We start from the raw sequence: 11,226 nt of genomic DNA, 5'->3' as shown, positions 1-11,226 counted from the left end.
TCTCTCTCTCTCTCTCTCTCTCTCTCTCTCTGACTTATTCATTCAGAGACATTTACTTATTACCTACTAGGTACCAGATGCTGTTCTAGGCAAAGGAGGTGAGACTTGAATGGAAAGATGTCATGTCACCTAGGGGTTTCAATGTAATAATCAGAAAATTAATAAGCTTATGAACCTGTGGGTAATGATGGTTCATGACTGCAAGTCTGGTATGATGTCACTGTGGGAATACAGGATGCTGCAGCTGTGCAGGGGGGCTGTTATGATACAGGAATCCTAGAGAGGAAATGGCTTGTTCTACCTGAGCATGTCACAGCGTGCTTCTCCATATGAGGACACCATGCCCAGTACTGACAGATTGTGGTTAAAGTAAAATAGAAGAGATATTGAGGATATACAGAGGTTTTTCTGGAATAGGCAACATAGTCTCTAAGGTCTATCTTATTCCTCATTCTGAGGAGAGGAATTTAGCCAAGTTCTCTGGAGCTAGCTGCCCATCTGGATTAGGATTTCCATAGAAACAGGACCAATAGGAGAGAGGAGTTGATGACTGGATTATAGACAGGCTTATTAGGAGAATTATTTCACATGCTTATGGAGGTTTGGAATTTTCAAAATGCCCATCTGCAGGCTGTAGGCCAAGACTCTGGGTGCTGTTATTGTAATCCCTGTGGCTACTGCAAGCCCTGCAGTCCCAAGGCCACATCCTGTGCCCTGATGTTTAAGGGCAGCAAAAAGAAGGCTGTCCCAGATATGACAATGACGGTGATGGTGATGGTAATGGTGATGATGATGATGGGAAACAGGAGGAGGAGATGCATAAGGAGGAAGAGGAGGAGGAGGAGGAGGAGGAGGAGGAGGAAGAAGAAGAGAAGAAAAAGAAGAAGGAGAAGGAGAAGGAGAAGGAGAAGAAGCACAGTGCCAAGCAAATTGACTTCCTTCCTTGAGGCTTTGGAGAAAGGCACAGGGAAGAAGGAAGCCTTGCTCAAGCTCCATCTGGTCCATCCCTCTCTCATCATCTCCACCCCAAGCATTCTCAGGCCATCTCTTGGTACTGGCTTTAAATCTAAAGATGTAATTATTTACTATGTCCCAAGAATACTGAATAGACAATTGGGCAGTTTACTCAGATTAGGTCATTTTATTTTCATTTACAACTCACCAGGTTAGGGCTTGTGGAATCTCAAGCTGCAGATGAGAAAACGGGGCTCCTACAGTATAAAGTCATTGCACTGGGAACTAAAGGGGCAACGGATGAAGTTGGGCTTGGCACTTAGAGCCTCCCTGGCTCCAAAGATTGTGCTTGAAGTTACAAAACCCACAAAAGTCACTTTCAAAGGGCCAATTGTCTAACTGGGAAAACAAATATTCTCAGTGAGTGCTAGTGGTTCTATGCCCAAGCAGAAGGCCTGGATGGAAACCCCACATCATCTCCATTCTCTGTGTGCATGAACAAATTACTTCACTGAATATCCATTTTCTCACCTTGAAAAAAAAAGGTGAAAATATCTCTCATTATATTGCTTATATGGCTGAATTAGACGTTTCATGTAAACATAATTTCACAATTAGTAAGTGCTTTGCTAATTGTCTACTGTTTCTATTTACTTCTATAATTTAAGATCCAGTTTACTTGGCGTGATATGAGAACCTGACCTTATCTGTACTAGGTAAGGAAGGAAGTCTTCATCAGAGCATATGTATCAGTCGTTGATGGTCTACATCTTCTAGCCCTAACAGAGGATTGTGGGAAGTATTTTCCTGGGCTCTAGCACTCCACTGCTCAGAGCTCAGCCTGCTACCTCAAGCAGTTCCTCTTAAAGAACTTTAAGGAAAGGGGTCACCACAGAGTACCAATGTGCTAGAATATTGGATAACTTGGGGCAGGGACCATGTGCTACCTTCTAGGTCTACAGCTTGGGGGTGAGGGACCAGGGCATCCTGACTGTGGGATGGAAAGGTGCTTCTAAGAAACCAACTCCTGAGCCTGTTCTGGCCTTCCTCCTAGTGATCACTATTGAGGTGCTAAGAAATCTTTAGCTGAGCATCACACAGAGGTAAGGAACCCAGTTTTAAGCACCATGAATCCAACAGGTCTTTTCAAGAATGACCTGTGTTTTCTGAGTGAAATCATTGTTGTCCTAAGTTCACAGGAGACACAAACTCATTAGAGACCAAGAACAGTGCTGAATGTGAATCTCCCCATTGATGTTCCTTTTACATTTGGTCTGCCATGCCAAAGACAGGTGCTTCTCAACATCTCACCACCGAACATGCTCTGATGCCAGCATGAAGCTTATTCCTATAAAGAGTTTGAAGTACACGTAATAGTTTTGAGTTTAAACATTAGGAATTTTAAAGTTCAAGTATAGAGCTTTCTAGAGCATACATTAAGTAGCAACATCTGCTCATGAAGCACAGCTGCAGGAGAGAGTGGAAATGTTCCTTGGCATACTGACTCTCACCTGTCTGCCACAGCTGTACCTTGGTACTGGCTCCCGCATCTCATTAACCATGGTGACTTTTCAGCCCCCAGAAGTGACACAAAGGTCTACCAGCACTACCAGCATCCCCTCCTCTGAACTGTCCCACGCTCTTCTCTCCATCCTGAATGCCTGTTATCTCCAAAGCAGTTTAGAAAGGTTTCTCACTCTCACCATGGAAGTGGCAGGGCACCCAGAGCATGGCCTCAGGCTTGAATGACAAAGGGGTCTTGTTTCCTTGCACGTGTGGCAAGAATGTCTTCCCCAGCTGTAATTTTCACATGGGTCCTAAGTCAGCTTCTTTGGCACGTCATCTCCCAAATATTTTACTGTATTGCTGTTGGCTTATCCTAAGTAGGCTGATTTTCAGATTCAGTCCAAAAGCCAAACAAGAAACAAACCTTTTCCTTCCACCTCACTTTCTAGCCTCAGAGTCTGCTCTCCACACTGTTAGGGGGAAAAAGCCTTTTGCTATCAACGATTGAAAATATAATAAATCTCAACTGTGTGTGTTCACATGAAGGATGTATATATGGAATCTCTCTCTCTCTCTCTCTCTCTCTCTCTCACACACACACACACACACACACATACACACACACACACACACAGAGTGAATTAAAAGATTCAGAAACTCAGGACATTTTCAGCAAGGTTTGCACTGAGTTGAAAAGGACCCCAGTGAAAGTGATTAGAACTGTGCAGAGGTTGTAGTGGCAAGTTGCAAATGGTTTGACAGATAGGGCAATTCTGGGTAATTGAAAACCAAGTGACTGAGCATAGGTTTACCATGGTAGAAATACAAGGAGTTCTTGGGGGAAGAATGGCTGGGTATAAGCTGCATTCACAGCCTTTGGAGGAATGGGATCTGGCCTGATATTAGGCACAGGAGACTGGGAGAAATTAAGAGTAGTTTGAAGAGAGACCTATCTGTGCACATGTACCTGGCCAGATCAAGGGTCAGAAGTGTGGGGCATTTGGGAAGGCATGGGACACTCTCTTCCTGTGATGCTGCCACGTGACTAAGTCACCTTGATTGGTTCTATGTTTTAAATGAAGTGTTTATCCTAAAATGAGTTCTAATTGGTCCCATCCCCTTTCTGCTCTTGCTCCAGGCCCCATGCTGTGCTGCTGTATTTCTTCTCACTGCACAGCTCACTTCTTTGACAAGCCTCCAAGCCTTAGCTCTCCAATCTGTTCCTTGGTGCAACCTCTTTGCTGTGAGTCCTGGCTGTGTGACCTCCTTGGTCTCAGCAACCCTGCATGTTGCTGCTTTTGTCCCCCCCTGTGTGGATGGCAGTGATGACAGGGACCTTTCACCTTAGCATCCCCATGCCCACCTCTGCCACCCAGATATCCTCAACTCCGCCATTGTATAACTTTTCTGGGATTCTCAAGACTGGCTCATGACTAACCGGAGGCATAGTCTGTTCTCTGCAGCAGAAATCTGCTTAGATGCCATCTCTTTCTACAACAGATCTGGGGCTTGTTCTGCATTTTTTTTTGTCAAAGGGACACTGATCTTGGGTAGCACCCATATAATATCAAAGATTTGTGCTCAGCCCTCTGAAAGGCCATAACGTCACATTTTTCAACTTGGAGCCATATACTAGGTGTCCATGTAAAAGTTTAAGTTTGTTTGAGACACAGAGCCAGAGCAGAACCTTAACTGAAATGAAGAGAGGGTCTAAGGACCAACATACAAATGGACCAGAGCCATAGCCTTCCCCTGACATTACTCAGGGGCAGCAGGTAGAACCAGAAGGGCCCCAGCAGCTTTCAGGTCTGAATGAATGACATCCTGACATAGCAAGGGTCTTTGTTTTAGAGAAGGCATTCCAGGCAGAGATATGAATTATGTAGGGAGAGTAGGTAAACCTCAAGATTTAAAAGGGTCTCATCATCTATCATTCTGTTCTTAAGTAAAGGCAGGGTTGCCATAGCAACACACCACAGGCCGAGTGGCTTAAACAACATAAATTTATTTGCTCACAGTTCTGAAACTGGAAATGCAAGGTCAGAGTGCCAGCAGGGCTGGCTTCCTCTGAAGCTTCTCCCTCTGGCTTGCAGATAATCAGTCTCCCTACAGGCCTTACGTGGTCAGTCCTAGGCATACAGCCACCCTTAGGGTCTTTGTGTGTCCAAATCTCTTATTATAATGAGTCAGTTGAATTTAGAGCCCACCTTCACATTCTTATTTCAAATTAATCATATCCTTAAAGGCTTTATTCCCAAGTGGAATCACATTCTAAGTTACAGATGGTTAGGGATTTGATATGTAGATTTGAGAGGCAGCAGAATCCAGCATAGAACAAGAACTCAACCGAACCCTTGTTTGAACACAAATAGTCATCATCGCTAGTCTTTCTTGAGTATTGTTCTGTGCTTAGTGTTGCTATAGCTGTTTCCCATTGATTATTCCATCTTTCCTTCACAATCGGATTACATGGAATAGAATATGTAGATGATGAGGCAATTATAGATAGTTACCATTTCTTCTGAAATATGATCAGCTTTCTTTGGTGCACTGCTTGACCCTGGTGAATATTGCACTCCAGCCTTGGATCCCTGTGGCTAAATGTGATTTGGAATAGTGGGAGGGTCTTATCTCCATGCTTTTATCAGCACACATTATCTGGAAAGAGTACTGCTATGTTTCTCAACCCATTACTAAAAGCCTCAGCTGAATCAGAAGACGGTACAGTGTGAACTGGAAAACCAGTCTCTTACAGAGACCTTACACTAACTTCCTTTTCTATATAACTGAGCTTCCTCCTGAATTATTAGGCTGAACCATCAACACTAAGATCTGCAAGACATACTCATACCCGCTAGACAGTCCTCAGCACACCACTCTTCACTCTTACCAAACATTTGAACCATAGTTGGTAATTTAATTCACCTAGTAATTCACAAAAATAAATAAATAAATAAATAAATAAATAAATAAATAAATACTATTCATCCTTACTGACTAGGACATCGAAACGGGCCTAGCTGAAGTTCTGGGTTCCCTGATTCCCTTACATAGCTCAGGTCTAGACAAGCTCTCTGGTGGCTCTCTGTGATCTCGCATGTGGAATAAATTCTCATTTTCATCTCTCCTAGCAACTTGGCTATGCCACACAGTTAGTAAAATGTGCTGCTGTCTATGTCTGTAAGCTAGAACCGACATTGGCACCACCTGTTGCACCAATGTGTTTGGCTACCATGTCTCCATTCTCCTTTGTAGGGCTTCTAGTTTGCACACCCAACAAGTGCACCTGTTTCAAGTGTTCTCCCATTCCAGTGCTCAGACTCCTTTCTCCCCATTCAGGGGGAAGCCTGTCCCGACACTGTGAATCTATTACCTTGTGGCTGTGTGAGAGGGCTCCCCAGTGCCACTGTGTTGGGGTATCATTGACCAGGGTATCAACTGTTACTGAATTTCCTGTCTCTTCTCCTCTCTTGCAGGAGGCTCTGTCAGTGGTGAGTGACGATCAGTCCCTTTTTGATTCAGCATACGGAGCGGCAGCCCATCTCCCCAAGGCAGACATGACTGCTTCGGGGAGTCCTGACTACGGGCAGCCCCACAAAATCAACCCACTGCCACCGCAGCAGGAGTGGATCAACCAGCCAGTGAGGGTCAATGTCAAGCGGGAGTATGACCACATGAATGGATCCAGGTGAGCCTGCCAGAGTTGACCAATCCTTATGAGGCTGGGAAGTCTGAGCACAATTCCTCCCAGGACCACCCTGTCAAGCTGATCTGAACAAAGCAGCAGATGGGACTCTGGGACTGACCTAAGAGTTTGTGTCAGTTCCTAGTCAATTGAGGCAACCAAGGTCCACAGAAGTGAGTGGAGTGGGATCAGAAAGCCTGGCTCTCAGGGTCTAGATGTAGTCCATAGAAGACAAGTTAGGGTCAAGCCCCAAGACCCCACTACAGATACTCACTGTGCTTGGTATCAGGCTTTGACTTAGGTACAGTCCCTCAAGGAAGACAGCATAACAAGAAGATGCTCTTCCTGTGTTGTTGAGGATGTTTTAAAGTCTCTGTGTAGCACTAACCAAAGCAAAGGTGACCCAAAAGTTCTTCAAGTAAAAGTGGAGACGTGGTGAGAAAGACGGACAGTGTGCCAGTAAGCCAGCCTCACACATGGGAAGTCTGTGTGTGAGAGGCATTAGGAAAGGCCAGGTACACCCTTGCTTCTGGAACTGGGAAGGGGAACTCAGGGATAAGGAGCACACTGGAGCAAGATCAACAACCCCATTGTCAGGTAGCCCCAGTGACAGGCACTACCTCTACATTTTGGCTAAATTATCTAAATCCATCTGAATACCAGCTTTCTCTTGTCTAAGCCAGAGGCAGAACACTTACTTCTTAACATGTTTATTGAGTATGCTGTAGGGAAAGGACCCAGGACACTGTCTGTGGCCCCAAAGTGCTCAGTAGTGTTAGTGACCCGTACACAGAGACACAAGAGGGAAAACTTTAGCCTAGTTCATTACCTGATAATTCCCAGTGGATTCCCAAGTAATCCACTTAGCCTGAAGCCAATGGACATGAAAGTGAAAGCAAGTGAGTAAATACAAGACAAGACCGTGATTGATAGGCTAGGAATCCAGCTTATTCCACCAGCAGAGGCTGACCCTCAGTAATGCCAGGGAGCTAAGGATCATCAGACCCATGAGTCAAAGCTGATGATGTGACAATCATTGTCTTGCAGGGATTGGGGACAGGAGTGGCAGAAAGATAAGAAGTTACTGAAATAGCCCAGATAAGAAATCGAAGTTCTGGGCTAGGGACAGAAGCCCAGGAGAGATGCATAAAGAGCATATCAAAGGGGTGGTTACAAAAGTTCGGACTTAATAAGGTGGGGACTGGAGGCTGCCGCATCTGGACCTTTGAAAGGGGGATGCAGTTAACAGCCACAAGCAGGTAGGAAGGGGTGGTGCCTTAAGAAGGGATGTCCTTTAGGGTCCTCTATGAGCAAGTGGTACAATCTCTCGATAAAAATGTCTACTGGGGTTAAGAAACCAAAGCCCATAGGATTTGGGGCTGGAATTGAGGCTTAGGCATCCTATCAGTGAGGCTTAACTGTGAAAGTAAGTCATGAAGGAAACTAGTCCAGAGAGAGGCAAGAGGAAGGAGGGGAGGGGATGCTGCAAGGGAGTTCCCCCTTGCAGCTGTCTCTGAGCTGCCTTCCAGGACCCTCAGCCCTGCCACACTTCCATCCCATTAGCTAAAACTAGGAAGTGGGACCTTGGCCAAGCTTCCACGGTCTAGGGTTAGGGAAGCCCAGAGGCCTGAGCCTTGAGCTGCTCCATGCAGAATGATGCTTTTGCCATGATTCTGGTAAGTCCAGTCACAGAGTATAGTTTATCAAACACTTGTATCCATTCTTATATCACTGCTCCCTACCAATCTCCCAGGAGGCCAATATTCTCGCCCTATTACCATATAGAAAGGAAGTCAAGAGAGGCCAAGGCCAGCATCTTGCTGCCCCTCCCTCTCTGCCTGTGCGTCATGGTCCTACACCATGATCTCATTCTGCCAGCACCCTGCAGTGATGAGGCCAGTTCAGAAATGAATGCCAGTTCAGAACGTACCATTACGTGCTTCTGCTCCCTATTGAAAAGAATCTAGATACTAATATTGGAGAGTCCATAGTCTTGTTGCACCCTGTATCTAGCTATCACTGCCTGCCAAGCCCATAGTGTTTCTCCCAGCTACTACAGAGACACCCTGTGCTCCACTCTCCCCCTTCCCTGCCTGAGACCTCTTCTCTCAACAGGCAACAGTGAAAGTCATCCATTCTATCACAACAGTAACCTTCTTGCTCAAAAACCTTTAGCATCTTATTACAGAATCTAAAGTCTTAGCTAAGTCCCACCACATGTCCCAGATACTCCCTGGCTCCTGCTTTCTTCTATGCCCTCACACAAGACTCTAGCTGCTTCTGGAAACCATAGCACACCACTATGTTCCTATCTTCCCCAAGTTCCTTCTTTCCAGAACATTTCTTCTCCATTTATTCATATGGTTCTCTCGGGTTTTTGCCCATATACCACCTCTTCAAAGTTTATATCAGTACCCTTTTTCCCTGGTGGGTTATTCAAGTGGTCTCCCCCCTCACTAGAATCTGGACAGGGCTTTTGCTCACTGAGCAGGGCTTGGGTGTTTGTTAAGGAAAAAGCTACATGCAGCACAGCAAAGTAGGCCAAGGTCAAGTTGCTTCTTCAAGGTCATGCCATGTAGGTATGAGTTGAGTCTCCCTTACCCGAAACATTTGACATGTGTTTCACACATAATGTAACACATATCTAAGTATAATAGTCACTGTTTTGTATGCATGTGTGCTCGGTGCCCAACAGTAAGACTATAGTCTGGTGCATTTGCATTTGGACTGTGGACTCTCTCATGGAATTTTCCATCTGTGGCCTTGTGTTAGTATCCAAACAGTATTTCAGATTGAGAATCCGAGAAACAGATGTCCATATGGACAATTCCCTGCTGTCACAATGCCCAGGCAGGATATCCCAAGCTCTGCTGAGTTCACTCTATGCTTTTGAAACATGGGTTCCTTTTAGCATGTCTGTATCACTGAGCTCACCATCCCCATCCCTGCCACGTGGGAACTCCTGGATCCTTCAGGATACTGTTCAAAAGCTAAGAAAATCCTTCAAGAAAAAAAGACTCTGGATCCATTTTCCAGATCATGCCTAGCATTGGTCACACAGAAACTAGCTAGAATAAGCTTGTGTGAGTGTTCCCATAAGCTAGCTGAATATTTACCTGGCTTTGGGTGCACAGGCTCATCTGCTATGCTGAAGCAAAGATCTAGTGGAGTCTAGAGGCACCCGGGTAGGCATTGCCATGGCCTGCACCTAATCAATATCCTCAAAGCACGCTCAATAAAGATCAAAGATCAGAGACTTTAAGAAAGATGCCTTTATTTGGGGTGAAACCATGCCTAGCATTAACTTAGTATTACTTAGCTATATGAAAGAAATAGCACGTAAAAACACCAGGCATGATGGCATGCACTGGTGATCATAGCTGCTGAGGAGGCATACACAGCTGGATCTCCTAGGCTCACTGGACAGACAGCCTGCTAGGCAAGCTGCAGACTCTGTCACAAAAGGTAAATAAATGGCTTCTGAGGAAGGACACCCAAAGTTGTCCTTTGGTCTCCAGAGGCATGTACACCAGCATAGAAATGCATGCATATGTTTATACACACAATACAGAGACAGAGAAATGGAGAAGTGGTAAAGAGACAAAGAGACAGAAGCAGAGGAACAAAGAGTCAGAGAGAGAAAGAGAGAAGAGAGAGAGAGAGAGAGAGGAGACAAGAAATAAATACATAGGTGTCAGTCTGTTTAAATTGCTCATCCTGAACAGCACAACTCTCTTATTTTCTAAGTAACACTATTAACAGGACTTTGTTAGTTGCATGTTTTTAAAGCCTTTATAGTTTCATACATATATGCAATGATTTGTGGTTCTGTTCACCCATTGCCCTCTGTTGCTTTCACTCTGAGCTCCTTCTTTTACCAGCTCATCCTCCAGAAAGGAAACCACACTCCCTTCTGCAACAACTAGCAGTTACTATCTCCTTCACATGGGGCAACGTCTCATGAGCACCTCTTCTACCAGTGAAGGACTGTTGAAGGGTCCAGTCTTCCACCAGTACCCATCACTTCTGTGTCTCTGTGCTTGGAATAGCCATGTTTTATCTGTGTGTCAGCATTTTATGACACTCCTCCCCACTTCCAGCTCTTACATTACTTCATCTCTTCTTCTGCAGGGTTCTGTAGGCTTAGGGTGTATGTAATATAAATTTCCCAGTTAGGGCTGGGAGCTTAGCAGTCACTTAGCCTCGGCATTTGATGAGGTATGAGTCTCAGCACTATCTGTCACTCTCTGTAAGAAGCTTTCATGTTCTAGACTGAAAGTGATACTAGTCTATGGGTATAAATATAAATATTTTGAAGATTTAAAAACAGGTCTATTTAGGGAAACAGCAGCATTATGTTCTCATTGGGTCCAAGACCCCCACCAGCCACAGGCTTCTCACCAGGTTTATGGTACCAGATGTGTATCTCCTCTCATGCAGTAAGCTTCCAATCACAGAGTGGCTGGTTACCCACCATAAAATGCCTGTCAAGTCAGTATTGTACAGCAAACATGAGCTACGGCAGAGAGAGACCATTGGTACATTTTCTCCTCCAGGAGCCTGCATAGAACCTTCTGGCACCACAAGTGCCAGCCAGCAGGGAGAGAATTTCCAACTCAGTCCCAACTCTATTTCTCTGTGTCTTGTGACAAAAAATGTGTGGCATCTTTATCAATAGGGTCATACCTTCTATTTATGGCTGGTATCAAGACTTGCATATGATTTGATAGTTTTCAGAAAGTCCAGAGTTATCATAACACAAATCATAGAGGAAGCCCAATGAGATGGTTCATCAGGAGGAGGTGCCTGCCACCATGCTTGACCACCTGAGTTCTACCTCCAGAGCCCACATAGTAGAATGAGAGAACCGACTTCTTATATAGTTGTCATCTGATTTCAATACCCATGCCATGGCACATATGTACCTGCACATGTATGTGTGCACAAGCATAGACACACAAAATAAGCTTTAAAATGTAGAGGAGGATGTGTAAATGCTCCAAACAAGAAAACAAAACAGGGCAGACAATTCGGGAGTTCCTGGCTTATGGGCTAGGCCTGTGTCACCCAGCGCTCTGATG

At 45.0% G+C, this 11,226-nt stretch overlaps 1 protein-coding gene across 1 annotated transcript in view; it reads left to right on the top strand.

Annotated features, from left to right (window-relative positions):
- Fli1 (Fli-1 proto-oncogene, ETS transcription factor) overlaps positions 1-11,226 on the top strand; it is a 117,856-nt gene that overhangs the window by 58,131 nt on the left and 48,499 nt on the right. Inside the window, exon 2 of the mRNA XM_031345641.1 lies at positions 5,937-6,148. Coding sequence (XP_031201501.1) covers positions 5,937-6,148 — 212 coding nt within the window. The remainder of the gene's footprint in view (positions 1-5,936; positions 6,149-11,226) is intronic.

This window comes from Mastomys coucha, unplaced genomic scaffold (genome assembly GCF_008632895.1).
Source record: "Mastomys coucha isolate ucsf_1 unplaced genomic scaffold, UCSF_Mcou_1 pScaffold23, whole genome shotgun sequence".
Lineage (NCBI taxonomy): Eukaryota > Metazoa > Chordata > Mammalia > Rodentia > Muridae > Mastomys > Mastomys coucha.
This window is presented reverse-complemented; position numbering and strand designations above follow the sequence as displayed.